A 21,721-nucleotide genomic window follows, 5' to 3' on the forward strand; every position below is an offset into this window, starting at 1 on the left:
ATGTGATCACGTGACCTGCGGATGATGCACGTGTTTGGCTCCCAGCCAATCGTGTTGCCCGGGACAACGTGACGTGGCAGGCTAAACGAATCAACTCAAGTGCAGTAAACAAGATAATTTTATGTGGGGTGGTTTGTTTCATTTTAAACGGAGACCCTTCATTCAATCTCTCAATCAGATTACAGATGAACAGAGTACAATTGGGAACTGCCCAGATATCATTCGTTTTTCAATCTCAGTTTTAAATTTATTCATGACCGATCAGCCAACCAACTGCAAACTGGCTATCACGATTTTTTTTACACAATTTATCAACCAGTTACCATCTGGCTACCGGTGCCTAATCTTTTAGGCGCCTAATATTTCAGGTGCCTAAATTTGACCAAAACCCATAATCATGGGTAGAGTGAACCGCTGCCAGTGTCTCTCTTTTGCAAACAAAAGGAAATGATATTAATTTGAAGAACCGTCCGCAAATGCAAATTGATACCGAAAATGAAATCGGTCGCTCGCTTTTCCCATTCATTCACGACTTACGAATGGTAATAAAGCTTATTAAATGGGAAAAGCGAGCGACCGATTTCATTTTCGGTATCAATTTGCATTTGCGGACGGTTCCTCAAATTAATATCATTTCCTTTTGTTTGCAAAAGAGAGACACTGGCAGCGGTTCACTCTACCCATGATTATGGGTTTTGGTCAAATATCATCTCTTTTTGATTATAATGTCAGGATAATTTACACAGTAGAAACTTTATTAATAAGGAGATAATTTCAACGATTTCGAAATTCTGCCTTTGAAAACGTTTCCTTGTGTTTAAGTAGGTATATCTGTTGATAATCGACTGAATATAGCACTTTTTACTCATTAAAGTTGGCATTAAATTCATATATAATGCCATTTAAATATCATGGAAAGCAGAATATATTCGAAATCACGAATGAGCAAAATTCTCACCTTTCGCACGTGCAAACTTTGAGCGGACGTTGCGTGCGTATACAATATTGAATCACCGTTAATTTTTGCATAGTGGTATTTGATATATAGTTTGATAAGCATGCAAAGTTTCAGAAGATTTCAAAAAGTACTTGGATCACAACGGGACTCCAAAGTTGATAAAAATCGTGAAAATCAAAATTTTTAGTGATTTTAGCTATTTTAAATAAATTTGGGCGTGTCCCCACGTGTGCAACTTTTCGATTTTTAACTTTAAAACTAGCCTATAACACAATTTAGACCTTTAAGAAGCAAAATTGAGCTCCACAACCCAAGGGATGGTCCAACACCAAAGAATACTAATTCACAACTTTTGTATTTTTATAAAATTATTCTTCAAAAAAGCACTAACTTCAATAGCGAATATCTTTATGAAGGAGTAAGGTAGGAAACTTTTCCGGTAGATTTTCAGAATGCTTGAACAATTATCTAGGGTGAAAATGTATTCAGATTTTTGATAAAATTACTCCTTAATGGTTTAAAATCGATTTGAAAAGTTATTACTTTGTCAAAAATCAAGTTTTAAAAACACTTGAATTGATGACGTCATCAAGTGATGATGATGACGATAAATTATTTTTCAATATAGTGTAAACTAAAGTATAAACAATTATCTTTAAAACCTGTGGTTCGAAATGACTGTATCTTTTATACTTTTGAATCTATGGACACTTAAATGTAGGCTACAATTGACTGCTAAAGCGTCTATACATACATATATACTATACTTCACGACAATCTGTTGTAAAACAGGGGTTCCAGAAAACCCACTTCCCGATACTCCTAAAACATGAAATTTTTTAAACAGTCGATTTGGACAAGGTCTAGACGCCCTGCAAAGTTTCAGATCTCTAACTCAATTTTAACATGGTTTTTAAGGCACCTGAATATGGCGATTTTGGGTTTTTTACCTAATTTCGTATAACATGCTGGCGCGTATTTTGCGCAAATTTCTTAAAAACCTCCACATAACTATTTCCTATTCCTGTCATCTTTAACATTGAATTAGAATGTTTTGAACTTAAATATACCTGCTGAACTACTTTCGATGAGTCTTAATGCCTGGAAAACAAAACCTCCTACTCCTTCCGCCCCACTTCCCTCTTTACAGCTTCCTCCATGTCCAGCACCACCCACTCCCATACCCTTACCCATACCACCGACCGCTGCTCCTGGTAATTACCCCAGTACTCCCAGTACTACGCCTAGTCCTATTACAGACTGTGGAAAATGTCTTATGTGCAATAAAGGCTTCCTCAAAACTGACCCCTGCTACTCCAATCGGATAACAGGAGAGGAGTACACAATCTCTGAGCCCATGACGTGTACTACCTCCGGCATAGTATACCTTATTACTTGTGCACATCCTGACTGCCCTCTCCAGTATGTTGGCATCTCTATCCAATCGCTTAGAACCCGCTTCACAAATCATAGATCAGGCCTCAAAAATGGCAAAGGCTCAACTCATGTCCTTCACCATTTCACTAAAGTCCACCAGCCTTCAGACCTACGCATCACACCCCTACAAACGGTTCTTACATCAGATCCTAATCCTAACTCCAAGAAAAAGTCTCTGACTGCTGCACTTAAGTCTGTTGAAGACAGCCTTATGCTGTCCTTAAACACTCTATATCCCTATGGACTAAACGATCGCCTGGAGAAGCCTTACTACCTGGATGCAGAGAACGAATTTCTGGATGGAGCATGTATCTACAAGCTCTTCCCCCCTCGCCCTTCGTCCCGAACATCTCGAGGCTCGAAAAATTCCACAACCTCACCACCTCCCAACCCTAACAACTCTAACCCTAACATTACACTTTCCTATATTGTGAAACTTTTTAAAGAGGGTAATCTTCGAGCATGTCGTGCTTTAATCTGTAATCTTAAAAAGCATCAAGTTATAGGCCTTGGTAGCTTTACTTCTAATAATATTGGCAATGCTACTACTGATATTAAAGTTTGTTATTTAATTGTGATTGATTTATGTAACCATTTTAAAACTCGCTCTATCTCATTTTTAGATTTTAAGAAACATAATTTTAAAGTTAATAAGAAACCAGTTAATAAATATTCAGAATTTGTGCCTATTAACTTTGTATCTAAAGAGTTGGAATATTTTGGATTAAATTGTATATTAAATGATTCTGACGCTATGAAAGTATTTCCGTTTAAGGATCTCAGTAAGAAATTCAGTAATCCTCAGTTTAGATTCTCGACCTGTTTTAAATATGAGAAGTCAATCCGTGCTGATGTTACCAATTATAAGGAACATGTTTTAAATAATGAGCCTATCTCTAATGTTAATTGTTTTTGTAGTCATTACAGTGATTTCATCAACCCGAGTGTCGGGCATGTTATCACTGGGAACGTAGATATTGTTAAGAATAATAAACTTAGAAAATTATTTAAGAAAGGTTACACTTTTATTGAACCAGTTTACAAAAATAAGTTTGCTATTTTTAGGAGTGTTAAATCAGACTTACATAGATATATTAAAAGTCTGGCAACTAAGTACAGTGTCAGCACTAAATTATTTGATGGTTGGCGAGCCATAGTTTTAGATACTCTTAAACCCAAGATTTTTTCCTCTAAGATATTTTGTAAGCGGAATCAGACTGTTATTTCCTCAGAGTTTGAGGACCTTAATGTCCTAAAAGAACATTTTATTATGACTAGCGTAGACAAAGCGAGTAATAATGTTTCTTTTGTCTGCAAGAAGTACTATTTAGATAATTTATTGCATGAACTTTCCTCCACTAGTACTTATCAAGTTTCCACAGATTCTGAAGAGGATATTGTAAGAAAGCATGTGCAATTTTGCCAGAAGTTTAAGATTCCGGTGAATGATCTTTCGGTACCATTTATGCACATGTTACCGAAATTCCATAAACCGACCTTGGATTTCAGGTACATTGCAGCTGGGGTTAAATCTTCTACTAAAGTTCTTTCTAAAATTCTGAGTGGGGTATTTAAACTGCTTGGTACTACTTTAAAATACCTAGATAATTTTAATTTTAAGTTCTTAAACGCTTCTGGTTATTGGATTGTCGACAATAAAGACAGAGTGACATCCAACCTTAATTATCTTAATAATGCCTGCTCAGCTAAGTCAGTGTATTCGTTTGATTTTAAGAAACTGTACACCAACCTTCCCCATGATAAACTTATTGAGAAGTTATCATCTTTAATTAAATTATGTTTTGAGGAAAAGAAACTTGACTTTATCAATATCAACGACCAGTTTAAAGCTAGATGGTCGGGAGTTAATAAGACTAAGTGGTCTTTTACATGTAGTGACCTGATAGATATGTTTAAATTCTTAATGGATAATATTTATGTTAAGTTTCGAGGTGTGATCTACAGACAGGTAATTGGTATCCCAATGGGATGTGATTGTGCTTCCCAGGTCGCAGACCTTTTTCTATACTGGTACGAGCATAATTACATCACATTGCAAGTTAAAAACAAGAACCCTGTGGTTCACACTTTGAAACACGCCAGTCGATACATTGACGATTTAACCACCCCCAATATCAACAATAAGACTGTCGATATTATTTGCAATGATATTTACCCCGCAGAGTTGAAGATTATACTTACAAACTCTAGCAATTTATCTACGACTTTTCTTGATTTAGACATTAATATTTTGAACAATCGTTTCTACACTAAATTATATGACAAACGACGTGACTTTAATTTTAAAGTCGTTACTTTTCCTAACCTTCGCTCCAACGTACCTGTTAAACCTTCGTATGGAGTATTTGTAGGTGAATTATATAGGATATGCAAATCTTCCTCAGTAGTTACTGAATTTATTCATGATGTTAAATTATTAATTGATAAACTGATTACCCAGAATTTTGAACGGAAAATCTTACATAGATATCTTAAATTATTTATTAATAGTCAGCCAGCGTGTATCCTCAGACACTGGCATATTTTCACAGTTAATGACTTCATGTAATTATAGTGTGTGTGAAGCCCTCTTGTAATTCCTTATGCATGTTACCTTTTGCCTTTCTCCTTTAGCCATTATTTCTTTGATCGTATCGGTACAGTTTACTTTCACAGTTTATTGTTAAACTTTCAAGCGGTAAACCAGTTTATTTTCTATATTCTTTCAGACTTTTATTTAAGTCTAGTTAACAGTTATACATTATTATATCATATTTTATTGATCTAAGGTGTAGTATTGCCAGATCCTAGTTCATTTTGTAACGGAGTTTTATACTAACAGGAAACGATGTAACAGAGTCGATATATTTTAATGTTGCCATGGGGTGGCAAGTCCCCATACATCGCAGTCCGGTAGTTTCATTGCGTCATAATATAATAGTATAGGGGGTAAATAGTATTGTGGATATAAGGGCGACGGTAATGCTTGCCAGCATTGTGATATCTTTCAGACCTGCGTCATTTTTTAAACCAGGTTATCTTTGTTTTCATGCTTATATTATATTACAGTAAATTATGTACAAAAACTGTATAATATCTGCACGATGTGAGCACAGGTATTTATCAACGTTCCATAAGTGTTTGTCTTCATGCTTATAGTTATAGTTGAATTATTGCTTATGCTAGACGATGTAACGTGTAACTCTCATAATTTCAATGGTTCGTAAGACACTATTAAGCCTCACAATGATTATAAACTTCTATCGGAAATCGTATAAAAAATGATATAATCATTACAGGGTAAATGTGATTAGAGTGTTTCTTATCTTCTTATCTTCATTTATGACCTTTTAAGGAGGCAGTGAATAATGATAGATTTTTGTATTCTATACCGCGACCGTTTTTTAAAATGTTTACCGTTTTATTACATTAATTATTGTATTGGTTTGTATATTGTTAAGAGTGTCTAATATTATAGCTGGACCATGACCATTGCTGAATTTATCTGTGTATTTTGTTGAATATTATCAATAATTATTGTGAATAATGATATATTTAATAGAGCACACAAAGAGTTGAAATGTAAGTTGAATCACGCTTAATTTTTTATAATTTTCAGTCCATGTGGGGGAGGGGTGGGACTGGTGAGTCATTTAAGAAAACAGAGGGACAAATCTGAAAACAAGTTAAATCGTGTTACTTTAAATATTATATTATTATTATATCATATTATATACTATATATTATATAATATATGAGTACCTGTGTAATATCCAGATATAATTGGAACATTATTTACGAGCTGCATTGTCGTGATGTTTCTGATGATTCTGTGTTTGCGACAAAGAAAAAATGCTCTTTTTTATGCAAAGGAAATTGTTATGAGCACCGTGTCAAACGAGGATCTAGCTAACTCATTATCTCCCGATCAATAATCACTCAATCTAATTGAATTATTAAGTGTCGATATATCGGGCTTATTAAAGATTATACATCCATTTAAAAAATAATCAATTTTAATTAAATTTGCTATCTTGGAGAGTTATGTTGACATCTAAGCACACACGTGATTACTGATCAGTGTGTGACGTGATGATGATTGAATATCCAATAATTAACGGGGGATTTGTGTGAACTTGTGGGGATTTGAGCGAAGGGATTTATTCTGACAACTAATTTACAAATCCTTATCGAGATTTTGACATCGTTTGATGAGATAATACTTATTTTAAGTAGGATCACTTCTGGACAACAATATTTTTAGAAGTTATAGAATTTAGAAGTTGTGCAATTATTTTGTGTTGTTCTTATTTAAAAAATGGAAAATTGAATAGAAACGCACCTTTTTTCGAGAGCTATAAAACTGAAAACTGTTTACAGAGAACCCTAAAAACAACAGATATCCTAAAATTAATATAACATCAATATCATTATTATTAACCATTTATGAAAAAAAATCTCAAAAACTAAGAAACACCCCCACTCTTAAAGATCTTAACATTTAAATAACACAATATTATCCGAATACTAGGAGCTAGCAGAATACCGGAGTTGTGTGGCCACCAGGATACTAGGAGCTAGCAGAATACCGGAGTTGTGTGGCCCCCAGGATACTAGGAGCTAGCAGAATACCGGAGTTGTGTGGCCCCCAGGGTACTAGGAGCTAGCAGAATACCGGAGTTGTGTGGCCCCCAGGGTACTAGGAGCTAGCAGAATACCGGAGTTGTGTGACCCCCAGAATACTAGGAGCTAGCAGAATACCGGAGTTGTGTGGCCCCCAGGGATACTAGGAGCTAGCAGAATACCGGAGTTGTGTGGCCCCCAGGATACTAGGAGCTAGCAGAATACCGGAGTTGTGTGGCCCCCAGGATACTAGGAGCTAGCAGAATACCGGAGTTGTGTGGCCCCCAGGATACTAGGAGCTAGCAGAATACCGGAGTTGTGTGGCCCCCAGGATACTAGGAGCTAGCAGAATACCGGAGTTGTGTGGCCCCCAGGATACTAGGAGCTAGCAGAATACCGGAGTTGTGTGGCCCCCAGGATACTAGGAGCTAGCAGAATACCGGAGTTGTGTGGCCCCCAGGATACTAGGAGCTAGCAGAATACCGGAGTTGTGTGGCCCCCAGGGTACTAGGAGCTAGCAGAATACCGGAGTTGTGTGGCCCCCAGGATACTAGGAGCTAGCAGAATACCGGAGTTGTGTGGCCCCCAGGATACTAGGAGCTAGCAGAATACCGGAGTTGTGTGGCCCCCAGGATACTAGGAGCTAGCAGAATACCGGAGTTGTGTGGCCCCCAGGGTACTAGGAGCTAGCAGAATACCGGAGTTGTGTGGCCCCCAGGGTACTAGGAGCTAGCAGAATACCGGAGTTGTGTCGGCCCCCAGGATACTAGGAGCTAGCAGAATACCGGAGTTGTGTGGCCCCCAGGATACTAGGAGCTAGCAGAATACCGGAGTTGTGTCGCCCCCAGGATACTAGGAGCTAGCAGAATACCGGAGTTGTGTGGCCCCCAGAATACTAGGAGCTAGCAGAATACCGGAGTTGTGTGGCCCCCAGGATACTAGGAGCTAGCAGAATACCGGAGTTGTGTGGCCCCCAGAATACTAGGAGCTAGCAGAATACCGGAGTTGTGTGGCCCCCAGCATACTAGGAGCTAGCAGAATACCGGAGTTGTGTGGCCCCTAGGGTACTAGGAGCTAGCAGAATACCGGAGTTGTGTGGCCCCCAGGGTACTAGGAGCTAGCAGAATACCGGAGTTGTGTGGCCCCCAGGATACTAGGAGCTAGCAGAATACCGGAGTTGTGTGGCCCCCAGGATACTAGGAGCTAGCAGAATACCGGAGTTGTGTGGCCCCCAGGATACTAGGAGCTAGCAGAATACCGGAGTTGTGTGGCCCCCAGGATACTAGGAGCTAGCAGAATACCGGAGTTGTGTGGCCCCCAGGATACTAGGAGCTAGCAGAATACCGGAGTTGTGTGGCCCCCAGGGTACTAGGAGCTAGCAGAATACCGGAGTTGTGTGGCCCCCAGGATACTAGGAGCTAGCAGAATACCGGAGTTGTGTGGCCCCCAGGGTACTAGGAGCTAGCAGAATACCGGAGTTGTGTCGCCCCCAGGATACTAGGAGCTAGCAGAATACCGGAGTTGTGTGGCCCCCAGGGTACTAGGAGCTAGCAGAATACCGGAGTTGTGTGGCCCCCAGATACTAGGAGCTAGCAGAATACCGGAGTTGTGTGGCCCCCAGGATACTAGGAGCTAGCAGAATACCGGAGTTGTGTGGCCCCCAGATACTAGGAGCTAGCAGAATACCGGAGTTGTGTGGCCCCCAGGATACTAGGAGCTAGCAGAATACCGGAGTTGTGTCGCCCCCAGGATACTAGGAGCTAGCAGAATACCGGAGTTGTGTGGCCCCCAGAATACTAGGAGCTAGCAGAATACCGGAGTTGTGTGGCCCCCAGGATACTAGGAGCTAGCAGAATACCGGAGTTGTGTGGCCCCCAGGGTACTAGGAGCTAGCAGAATACCGGAGTTGTGTGGCCCCCAGGATACTAGGAGCTAGCAGAATACCGGAGTTGTGTCGCCCCCAGAATACTAGGAGCTAGCAGAATACCGGAGTTGTGTGGCCCCCAGGGTACTAGGAGCTAGCAGAATACCGGAGTTGTGTGGCCCCCAGAATACTAGGAGCTAGCAGAATACCGGAGTTGTGTGGCCCCCAGGGTACTAGGAGCTAGCAGAATACTGGAGTTGTGTGGCCCCCAGGATACTAGGAGCTAGCAGAATACCGGAGTTGTGTGGCCCCCAGGGTACTAGGAGCTAGCAGAATACCGGAGTTGTGTGGCCCCCAGAATACTAGGAGCTAGCAGAATACCGGAGTTGTGTGGCCCCCAGGGTACTAGGAGCTAGCAGAATACCGGAGTTGTGTGGCCCCCAGGATACTAGGAGCTAGCAGAATACCGGAGTTGTGTGGCCCCCAGGGTACTAGGAGCTAGCAGAATACCGGAGTTGTGTGGCCCCCAGGGGAGCAAAGGAGAGATCCCATCCTCTGTTCGTTAAGCAGGAGATAAATTCCTTGTACTCAGCCATTTTCTCTGGGGATTTGGATAAATTTAGCCGAGTTGAGCTAATCTATGTTACATTAATTCAATTAAGTGAAACAGTTTAACTGTTTAAGTTAATCAAAAATGATCTTGAAAAAGTAAAATATTGAACTTAAACCATGAAAAAAATAAATGCTTAAAAAATTACTAAAAAGTGCAAACCAGTGGTAGGGAGGATAACCGGAGAGTGTGAAGATTGGGCAGCTTTGTAAGCGAAATAATAGGACTCAATTTGATCTGAGTGGTTGCAACCAGATCTCAAACATATATTCATCTTGCCTGAAAGTATCAAATTAGTGGTAAGGTGATTAATTTACGTGCTATTCGCCCGCAATTATACGTCAGACTTGAGGTTCCATCGGAATGTAGGAAAAAAAGATAATCTAACAATTATCACGCGTTTTTCACAAACTACCGTGTTATCGTGTTTCCGTAAAAAATTATAATTAAACGATTATCATTTTCCAAAGCGACTATTGTATTTGTTTTAACAGATTGATATTGTTTTCGAAACTAATATCATTTTTAACAGATAAATGCAGCAAAACTAAAATCAGCGGACGCCGAACATTTATCGCAGCCCCATTGGTCATAATCGTGCGATCCGTAAGCGATAAAACACTTCTCGCACAATAATAGAATAATCGTGTGCATACTTATCATGAATAGATGAATGACACACATTTATCGTTTTCAATATATAATTATCGTTTTTCAAACCCACCCCCTCCATCAGCAACTGAATTTAAAAATGACGTATTAAGTTTTTCGAGGTAGGGGAAGCCTTGATTTCAAGATCGTATTCCTGCTCATAATAACCAGGGTAGCATGGAACGTCTAGAAAAGTGGTTTCCAGTAAAACGTTAACAATTTTTTATTACGTGGATTGATCAGAGGTAGCAACTATCCACTATTATTATTTGGACTGACACTAATTGGACGCTGGAAGCTCAAGCGTTAATTTGAATTTCATTTCAAATAAAGTCCGAGAAGGTAGTTAAATTAAATATATTAAATGAATGCCTTCGCGCGTTTATTTTAATACCCGTTCACGCAATGTTTTCTTGGGTAAATTTCTATTGATCCCGTTTGGTGCGACAAGGCTCTCATCAGGAAAGGAATTGTTCAACGTTTTAATGTGACAACATCGTATTCATGATCTCAAATTATTTGTTAGGTGTCGTTCACACATCACATATTACGTAATCAATATTTTTGCCAATTTTTTAGAAATTGAGTGGAATTTGAATTAAAATATTGTGGGGGCCAATGGCATAAAATGGATACTTTTTCTATGGATAAAATGGAAAAACCCACTTAAACCCATGAGTAATTCTCCATTTTATGCCATGAATTTTGTATTCGAAAATTCATCTTTAACACCATTTAACACCTAAATTGGACATCCTAACATGTTTATTTACGCTTACTAGGGGCGTAACAAGCTTATGAAAGCTCATTGTAGGCTACTAGATGCGTATATGTTATTATTATAGAGGGGTTTAAAAAAATTTTGATTACGTAATCAACGAACAAAACCCCCAGCCTGGAAGATTCAACTCTGCTGTACAGCTGACAATAGCTAAAACTGCTTAACATATTGACATTATAAAGAACAAATTTGAAATGTAATGTAGACAGAACACTTGATTTTTGAGAAATTGATTATACGGATTCCAATGATCATCTTCAATTCGTGAGTTTTCGACAATTTTCGCTTACTAGCTCTTTGTTTAAAAGGGGGGATTCGTCATACTTCATGACGTATGCCAGCGTTTGTAGCACATATTAGATGCATGGCTTTTCTTTTTAAATTCTTTTAATATTTTTAATATTTGACAATGAAGCTAGAGATGAACCTTGCCTGATAATGCTTTTTTATAATGCGTTTATCATGACCGGCGAAATTATATATAATATTTCTAAATTATACGATTTTTATTTTATAATTCACTTCTTAACGTATACTTCTTAACACTGTCAATATTCTTTAAACTTAAAATGAACACACGTTCAATCCTTGATATTTTCCGAACGTTCATTTGTAATTTTGATAAAAAACTATTTAATTCGTTAATGAATAGCTGTCTTAACTGTTAAACAGTTATACAACAGGCCTAGAAAAAGAGCTCAATCCCCTATTCGAGTTTAAAATTACGACCAAAATGTCTTTTAATGAGGTAATAAGGTACTGCTCGGCTGTTGAAGATTTTTGTGATAAGATTGGCGATGAAATGTGCGTATATGGTTCCGATAAGTGTCATTTTGTTTATTGTTTAGGGCCATTATTTTACTTCTCCTGGTCCAGTTTGCTAACTTCGTCGGTAATCTTGCATTTGATATATGACTAGGGTAAGGGAACCTTAACCCCGACCCTGGGGTCTTAAAAGTGGGAAACGGCTGAGATAAAAACAATAAAATAAAAACATAACTTAATCACATATTACATAATATGTAACGAATAATATATTATGTAACGTAGCATATCTATATTATAATATATATAATTTGCGCGCGCGCGTAATGTTGCTGACACAATATAAAATATTGGTTCGTTAACGCGCGTTCCACAGAGTACACCTTCTAACGCGGGAAGCATTTTCACCACAACAACAAAATCAACTCTGATAATTTCTTTATTTATAAGGAAGGAATATTGTGAAATAAACAAAAAAATCGGTTAACTCGATCAGCTTACCTTTATGATGATATATTATATAAAAGGACTGATTTATTTCCATGTCAGTAGTCGAATCAAAGCTGAAATAACACCATGTAGAAATCCAAGTAAAGGATAGAATTTTAATAAATACGGGGAATAATTATAGCTGCCATATTATAAAATGTGACGTCATGATCGTGGAAAATACGGAATTTTGTTTAATTACCTCAGCTTTAGATCTTTAAGCGATGCCCCAACCATAATTTGTTCCCCTCTAAAACCTGAAATTATATTGGTTTTTCTAAACATTTGCATCGAAATTATACAGCAGCTAATGATGATACTTTATTAATAATCTATTATAACGAATAATACACTTACCTAAAATGAAGGGTTCCTCAGAGTTAGCCTGTTCAGGATTTAACACGGTTCCATCTTCAAACCAATGTTTAAGCAAAACACAGTATCTTGAAGGATTTAGAGATTTCATAACCAGACAGCTGCATGCTCGGTAGTTACTGGACCAGGGTGTTGAATTATTAAACTTAATAAAACTTTCAATATTTACTATATTGTCTCATTTAAGTTGTTAATATAATTGTGTAAACATTCAAATATCATGATCACTTTTTAATTCTTTTTGTTGTTGTTGATATCATAGAAAATATAAAGAAAGAAATATTGCAGCACAAAGTTTCTCTCACAAACTAACTTGTACCTTACTTGTATCTTACAAATAACTTGCAAATAACTTACACGTAACTTACTTGTAACTTACTTGTACCTTACTTGTACCTTACTTATAACTTACTTGTACCTTACTTGTACCTTACTTGTACCTTACTTGTACCTTACTTGTAACTTACTTGTACCTTACTTGTACCTTACTTGTACCTTACTTGTAACTTACTTGTACTTTACTTGTACCTTACTTGTACCTTACTTGTACCTTAATTGTAACTTACTTGTACCTTACTTGTACCTTACTTGTACCTTACTTGTAACTTACAAATAACTTGCAAATAACTTACACGTAACTTACTTGTACCTTACTTGTACCTTACTTGTAACTTACTTGTAACTTACTTGTACCTTACTTGTACCTTAATTGTACCTTACTTGTACCTTACTTGTACCTTACTTGTACCTACTTGTACCTTACTTGTACCTTACTTGTACCTTACTTGTAACTTACAGATAACTTACAAATAACTTACAAATAAAGATGAAGGACAGTTAGGAAAGTGAACGTTATCCAAGTAACGATAGGAGAAAGCGAGATGAAGTTGATGAGAGTCATGCTGAGGAGCAATCCAAGAAGTCCTGACAATTTCTCCTGGATAGTTTAAGATACAGTTTAATTGATCAAATACAAAATAATCTCGAATTTAAACGGATTTTTCTAACCCCCTAACATTTGATATAGCATGATAAAACTAATTGTTGTCGTTATATTCCTCCTCCAATATGACCCTGCATACACTGCCAGTGAAGAAACAGCATTGAGTTTTGGACAGACATGGGTGATTATATAGAGTGGAGTCCGGATATGAGCCCGTACACAGTTCAGTTCAGTGTGTGTACCTGGCTAAGGAAGAGGTTCCGAGCAAGTAATTCAGTAGTGTTGACTTACATACCTGACAGTGGTTATGATTATGGAATAGAACTAGGGGATGATGGTGTTGTTAACGCAGTGGTAGGTGATTATCTCCAACTTCAGAGCAAGTTCACAGTACCTGATGGGACCTGGTTCCATGTGTGCTGGACCTGGGGCAGCTCCACTCTCTCAGTGTATGTTAACGGGGAGGTTATTGGGAGTAGAGGAACTGAAGAGAGAGAGAGAGAGATAAGAACTGGAGGTAAGATGTGTCTGGGAAACAGTGCGTATTCTAAGAGTTCAAATTACATATTCGGAGGAGACCTCTTCAAGCTGAATATGTATAATAGGGCTCTGGATAACACTGAGGTTAGAAGAATGTCGTCTCAGATGTGTTCGGCTGAGGAGGCGAGACTAGACAGCAGCAGGATACTTAGATGGGAAGCAGTAATGTTAGAAGATAGGAGAGGAAATGTTACTGATTTTGAATTACCTGAATGCACTATGCAAAGACTAGATAACATTGAGGAGAAGTTAGAAAATCTGTTCAGTCAACAAAATAACACGGGTAAATTAAAGTTTGATGTTGATTATTGTCAATAAATTGTAAGTTTTTAAAGCAAGTTTTTGTATCTAGATACTTATTTTACCTTGGTTATCCAAACAGCCCTAGAAAGAATATGTAATGGTTACATAGTACAAACCGGCTATTTACAGGAGCCGAATGTGTAATTGTAAAAAATATTCTTTGCGAGGAATTTGGCTGGGCTTTAAAATGATTTTTAAGTGCCAATGCCAATGAAAAATATAAGAAAAAAGCAGAAAAAATAACCACTGATATATATTTCCAGCTACCCAAACCAAGCAAAGGCTGGGAAATATTACGTTGGAGTTATCTCAAACAAAGAGCAATTTGAGTGAGTAGTCTATATGTTTTTACTTACACGACACGACTTTTACACGATTAGAAAATTCATTTGTTACACAGTCTAATGATAATGATGAGAGAGCTTCAAACATTTATTCAGCAAAATCAGGGAAGTGCAATGTATATATAATATATTATATAATATACAATAAATATACTAAAACAATAACCAATTGACATGTGAAAAACATGCGATTATTTTCAGGATTGTATCTGATTCCTCACGATTGTGTTCGGAGCTGTATCGGTGACCCTCCTGATTGTACTGATAATCATTCTGTTGAAACAGGTAGCAAACAAGAGAACATACACAGAGGTCCCTGAGACCTCTCCAGAAGGATTTTACATCGACAACACAATTGATAATGAGGAAAGCCCGTTAATTCTTGAAGAAATTGAGCCTTCAGTTCCCTCTTAAAAAGAAGTCCCTGGAATAAGGAAGTACGGAAGACATTAGAATATTGACTCATACAAGAAAGACAACAACAAAAACCCAGACTCTCTTATCTTGCAAGTCGTCCTGTCAGGCACTTTGAAGAAGGACTAAAATCCGAAACAGTTATTTTTAGGGGCTTTATTTTGATAAACAGTTTTCATATTTTGTTTTTATATTTTGCTCTTATTATTCAATAGAGAAAGGAACCATGTTCGACATTTCCCCGCATTTGATTGATAAGATTTTATTGACTTTAGCAGTCGTTTAGTATTTAATTAAAATCGATTGCAAGAATCTGACAATTTCCAACGGGGTATTTCTAAAACTATTTGTCACTGTCTCGGAATGATTTCGCTCGTATGTTACTATCACGGAAAATGTTCATTCTAACCATTTGATTCAAAGAACTGAATATGTTTTATGGAACGCAGTTTTATTTATTACAAAAAGAATTTATCAAAACTAATCTACACTTACCACTAGTACCCTGGTTAGATTATAAACAGCACAGTATTACTGAACATTTAATCGCACACACGTTTACAAGGTTAAAACAAGAAACAGCCAACAGGGCTGAGTCTTACTCAGACTTGAGTTCCTGTAAAGATCCAACATAGCCTTCTTCACCTAATCCCATACCGTCTACCAGTCAAAATATCAAATCCTATCAAGTGAAATTAAAAATAATATGAAATAAATGATACAAAGGAACATTAAAAAACATAAGATAAATAATATAAAATAAATGATAAGAAATGATAAGAAATGATAATATTAAATTATTTGGCTAAATTGGGCCTAATTTGGAGAAAAAAAGTGCGTGGCTGCCCCGTGGGCACCGTTTGGCGGTTGGGGTCCGGAACCCCCTCAAAAGTTCGGTCACCGGTCCTAGTTTGTTGGTCAACTGCTATCTCGAAATCAAGTTTCACATAAAAATACCCATTGCCCCCCCCCCCCCTTAAAATCTTAAAAATCTGGTCATAATAAAATCTATCTAATATGATTTTATTTGTGTTTTCTTAAACTTTGTGATTTCTTTATAAAACCAATAAAAAGTAGCCTGCATACCTGACTACCGTCCTTAGCGCTCACATCAGCCGTGTTATTGCACTGTGCTTGGTGCTGTTTGATCGTTGCGCGGGTACACCCTCCTGCTACTCCTACCAGACTCTGAAATTATAGTTATTGCTATATCTTGTTAGTTATTAATTAGTTAGTAATTAATTAATTATTAATTAACTATAGTTATTACTATTTGTTGCTATTTGTTGCCACTCAAATCAGAAGTTTGGTTATAAACGTTAGACCTTTAGAAATTAAATAGCTCGCAGCGATAAATAAGTATTACAGTAAGAAATCTTAAAATACCCTAAAATTTATTTTGACTTGTGACAATGATTCTGACTGGTGCCAGTTGTTCTGGATTATGACTGGTCAAAGGTGGAAGCTGATTGTTTATTCTACAATAAATGTGAGTCCATACTGCCTCTGACTTGTACTTCACAGAAAAACGAAAACTTTCAATTACTCTAAAATAAGGGTATTGATTCTTCATAATGTGTTGCTTTTAAAATTGGTAACAAAAATCAAATCACAATAATTATAAACCGTTACAACTAAAATACATATAATCAGCAATAAATGATAGATGTGAACTGAAGTTGGGAGTTGAGGCATATTTTTTGACACGTGACAGTGATTCTTGGGTTTTATTGGCAAATAGTCTAAGCTGATTGGTTAATTTCAGTCACGTGTCAAAAATACTTCCCACCAGGTCCCATATCAATTAACAGTACCCTGAAAACTGAAGTGCAGCACATGGCAGCTGTGAACAAATAGGGTGGTGCCAAGGGGGAAAGAAGGTCCAAGAACATAGCTACATCGTTGAGGACATCAGCAAATAGTCTCCACCTTTTAGCATCTATATCAAGTACAGTTCCTTTAGACCAAGCAAACAGTATGTTAGAGAGCATTCCTGTGCCATCTGTAATTTAGAGGATTACTTAAATATGAATAATAAACATTTAACTATTTAAATACATCTGCAATTAATTGATTAATTGATTTATTGATTAATTGATTAATTGATTAATTGATTAATTGATTAATTGATTAATTGGTTAATTGATTAATTAATTAATTGATTAATTGATTAATTGATCTAGATTCCAGTATTTTAACACATCTTAGTATTTGTAACACGCTTCGACAAACTTACTCGAAACTTCTTCAATTATTGAATAAATACCTTATATTGATATACTATTATAATATGTATAATACAATAAGTTTTATTGTAAGTTACGGTAGAAAATGATGGACAAAACTCAAAAGATGTTGAACATAAATGTAACAGGCTAAGATACTAGGAATTCCTACTTGAATCAATGCAGCAGGATGATTTTTACAGGGTGGTTCAACCCCATTTTTTGCCGTTTGTGTAAAATCCAAATTAATTTCTTTTAGTAAAACTAGTAAACCGTAATATTATAATTTATAATATACACAATATTTGCTTTACCTTTCATTAACCAAGTGTATGTAGCTCCCAAAGCACTAGCTTGGCTGTTCCCTACACCCATTCCTTTGAAGATAGCATGTGATGCTAAAGTACCATTCAGTGATGAACACAACTCCTGAACAAAAGGAAAATCATTTCTTAATTTTATTGATAAATATCAATTTCAAGATTTTAAATGATAGTATGGTTTTCCATATTTTATTGTATTTAATTGTGAACCATATGGCATATTTTCTACTAAACATATTCAGTACCAGGGACAGTGAAACCCCGATTTACTGCAGAGTTTGGGGAAAGGAAACAGATGTGGTAAATCAGGGTTTGCGGTAAATCAGGGTTTGCGGTAAATCAAGCTTTTACTGTATAACATTGTAGATATTTTCTATCTCTATTATAATTCGGAGAATTATTTCTGCTGTCTGTCTGTACGACCGCCCACGTGCAAAACAAAGGAAAAATATGAACTTGCGTAGTGACCATGGTAACGAGGGTTGTTACACGCACGTGCACGTGCAAAGATTGTTAAAACAGCATTTTTTATCGTTTTTGTTGATATTACGTTGTGTTTAGTGCGAGCAACATTTTAATTGGGCTGTATCTTCGGTTGTGTAGGATATTTTTGACGCGATTTAAACTTACTAACAAAAAATACTATTAGCTTCCTCCCTGTGACCACGGGTTTTCTAGTCTTACTTATAATTCAGAGAATTCTTTATGCTGTCTGTACGACCGCCCACGTGCAAATTATACGAGAAATAGGTAGTTGCAAAGTTATTACCATGGTAACGGTGTTGAAATGTGCACGTGCACGTGCAATGATTGTTTTAACATAATTTTGATCGGTTTTGTGGTAATTACGCTGTGTTCAGTGCGAGCTACATTTTAATGGGCTGTTTACTCGATTATGACGGATATTTTTTGATGCTATAAAAACTGACTACCAAAAAATAGAAACCTACTAGCTTCATCCCTGTTACCACGGGCTTTCTAGTCTTACTTATAATTCAAAGAATTATTTCTGTCTGTACGACCGCCTACGTGCAAATTAGGTAAAAAGCAAAATCTTGCAAAGTAACCACGGTAACGAGGGTTGTTACACGCACGTGCACGTGCAACGATTGTTAAAACGGCATTTTTATAATCGGTTTTGGTGATATTACGTTGTGTTTAGTGCGAGCAACATTTTAATCGGCTGTATCTTCGGTTGTGTAGGATATTTTTTGACGCGATTTAAAATTACTTACATAAAATACTATTAGCTTCCTCCCTGTGACCACGGGTTCTCTAGTCTTACTTATAATTCAGAGAATTATGTCTGTCTGTACGACCGCCCACGTGCAAATTAGTAAACAAATACAAGTTGCATAGTAACCACGGTAACGATGTTGAAACGCACACCACGGGCACGTGCAAAGATTTGTGAGCGACATTTTGATCGGCAGTATTTTCGGTTGTGACGGATATTTTTTGATGCCATAAAAACTTACTATGAAAGTATGCCATTAGCTTCCTCCCTGTGACCACGGGCCTTCTAGTTACTTATATAAACCCCGGTTGTTAGACTGAAGCCGTTCTACCGTTAAATGAGGTTACTTCCTGGATTAGCTTCTAAATATCGAGTATTTAATCTTATTGAATGGTTAATAAGGAACTCCTTCCTCCGAATATAAAATGGATGGTCTTTAACTTAAAGTTTAAGTAAATATATATCTTATATGAATGGGTAAGCGGAAATTTTAAATACCAATAGTGATACATCGGCATTCCAAGCGTAACTTGAGTTACGAAGCTCTCTTATTTAATGCGTAATGCGTATCAGTACTTCCAATAATATCGGCTGTTATTTAATTGTCTGCGCTGTGTTTCCCACCCACTAATATTAATTTGTAGGTGATTCGTCGGTAATACTCTGATCGTACAGTCTAGGCGTGATTTTTGCGATTGGCAATATTGGTGTAATTTCAGAAATCATATAATATTTGAGTTTTGTAATCCATGAAAACGCGGTTTCCCTGTCTGCTGTCTTCTGTACCATCTTAATAGCCAATAAATCGTTTCCGAACTTTCCGAATCCCAGATACTATTATAATATTATAATTATAATACATATTATAATATCACTCCGAACTGTTCATAACACATTCGTAAGTAAAATAGAAAGAATTTGTTTATAGAGATTATGGATATAGTGTATTATGGATAAGTGTAACTATATAGTTACACCTATGTAGTGTAACTATATATAGGTGATGTAATACAAAGTCAAAATATATTTATATTATACTCTTTTATTTTTATAAATTTTTAGTATTAACACCTTGGACTTAAATATTTTGTAGTTAATTAATAATTCTCAGTTACACGACCCAGATTAACTAACATATCACATGATCTAACCAGGATGATGGCAGACTTATATCTGGACACCCCAATGGAATACTACCTTCTGGGATGCTACCTAGTTTATTATAAAGTATTCCTTACATATTATTGTAGAAACACTACCCATATAAAATTGTAGCTACAAGGCCAAGGCTGGGGATAAACAGTCAATATTTCACCTGTAAGGTATCCCAAAACTGATAGGTTAAGTAGTCCTTGCTGACTGAGCTTGGGTAGCCTTGAGGTAGGAACACTTCCTGGTTAAAATAAATAAAATCTTGTTTTTTACAGGACGATTACATTGAATATATGAATTTCTTACCCCAGATATAATTTCATTAGAATAATATGATATATTATATAAATTATAAAGGATATTATGCATTTCTACCATTTCTAAAATGTATGAAAATGTAGTAACTAACAGTCAAAAAGGAGGATAGTTTTTGATGTCCTTTGTGGACAACTTTTATCTCAGTAGTTGCATTAGGCTTTAGCTCAATCTCATTCAGCGTTATCCCTCCGTAATCTTCTTTAAATCGCATTGAACCTACTACACATATAACATGAGAGTTTTCTACGATAATAGAGAAACTGACCTTGTCTCCCTAAATTCAACCACTTGCCATAATACAAATACTAACAACCAAATAAAGTTTTTTAAATAATTATATACAATCACCAAAGAATATTTCCTCAAGTTTACTTCTAGTTAACTAATTCGTGGTTTAAGCTCTTATTTTATTTATGATTAAAGGAATGTAAAATGAAGCTTACTGTTTCATTGAAAACTTATTGTTTCATTGAGTTATTCCAGATCAAAGAAACCTTCTGAATCAGTATTAAGCTTGATTTAACTTCATGGCAAATAGTAGGGTCTAGTGTAGAGTGAAGAGCTAGTGTAATTTGTATACAATAGATATGTTTTAAAATAATTACAACACTACAAATCTATTACTTTTATTGAGTATGTAATATGATCAGAAGGTATTAAATATTTATTTAGAGGGGTCATAATCCCCTCCATCCTCAAACAGAGTTTCACTTTCTCAATATCGTGTAAAGAGGCACTTACAGAGGGGAAGGGCATACGTGAACTAGATCTATTAGCTATACCCATAACGTGAACTATATCTATTCCATGATACAATACAATAATACCTTGGCTGTTGAGTGCTAAAATTGGTGTAATAGTAGTCCCCTCTATAACGCGATTTTGAAATACAAAATGTAACAGTGTTGTACGGGGGACCGCATTATATTTAGAGGTAATTTTGGCGCTTAAATCATGAGAGCGTATACAAAATAAACCTTCTGGAGTTTGTTTATCTATACATCAATATAATATATAATATAATTAATTATTCAAAGGAATTTACTTCAATTATCATTTCCATTTATCAAGATCAGTTTTGAGCTCAAGCTGATCAGCTACCTACTCAATCAAAGGGGAATAAAAGCGATGTTAAATGTCCGGTCCCGAGATGTCAAGGTTCTGGTTTTGGAACTTATTCGCCATTGTGTTATTACCTAAAACTGGGGAATTCAGTAAAATTATTTCAGTAAATTTCACTTAAGAAAATAATATGTCATTTCAAGTTCTTAGCAATCAATAAAGCAGTTGTTGTTCAGATCAAGTCAGGCATGCGTGTGAAAACTATATTTTTTGGATCAAATTTTTAAAATCTTTATAAAGAATGATG

At 36.5% G+C, this 21,721-nt stretch overlaps 1 protein-coding gene across 1 annotated transcript; it reads right to left on the bottom strand.

Annotated features, from left to right (window-relative positions):
- Positions 1-7,523: 7,523 nt before the first annotated feature.
- On the bottom strand, positions 7,524-20,567 carry LOC134814531 (RUS family member 1-like). The gene is made up of 11 exons (XM_063822691.1): positions 20,444-20,567; positions 20,198-20,275; positions 17,637-17,751; positions 16,912-17,099; positions 16,184-16,285; positions 13,372-13,490; positions 12,536-12,672; positions 12,381-12,435; positions 12,191-12,252; positions 9,655-9,771; positions 7,524-9,483 (listed from the first exon to the last, which is right to left on the bottom strand). The coding sequence occupies exons 1-11, from the start codon at positions 20,561-20,563 to the stop codon at positions 9,374-9,376; spliced, it is 1,203 nt and encodes a 400-aa protein (XP_063678761.1). The 5' UTR covers positions 20,564-20,567; the 3' UTR covers positions 7,524-9,373.
- Between the last annotated feature and the right edge of the window lie 1,154 nt (positions 20,568-21,721).

The sequence above is a fragment of the Bolinopsis microptera genome, chromosome 4 (assembly GCF_026151205.1).
Source record: "Bolinopsis microptera isolate Bmic1 chromosome 4, MBARI_Bmic_1.0, whole genome shotgun sequence".
NCBI classification, from domain to species: Eukaryota; Metazoa; Ctenophora; class Tentaculata; order Lobata; family Bolinopsidae; genus Bolinopsis; species Bolinopsis microptera.

Excerpts from the sequence above, each read along its gene's own strand:
- LOC134814531 (XM_063822691.1), bottom strand. The coding sequence starts at position 20,563 with ATGCGATTTAAAGAAGATTACGGAGGGATAACGCTGAATGAGATTGAG. Across the intron at positions 20,276-20,443 it reads AACTATCCTCCTTTTTGACT|GAAGTGTTCCTACCTCAAGG; the intron begins GTTAGTTACTAC and ends TATTTTAACCAG. Across the intron at positions 13,491-16,183 it reads GCGCTAAGGACGGTAGTCAG|GAGAAATTGTCAGGACTTCT; the intron begins GTATGCAGGCTA and ends TAAACTATCCAG.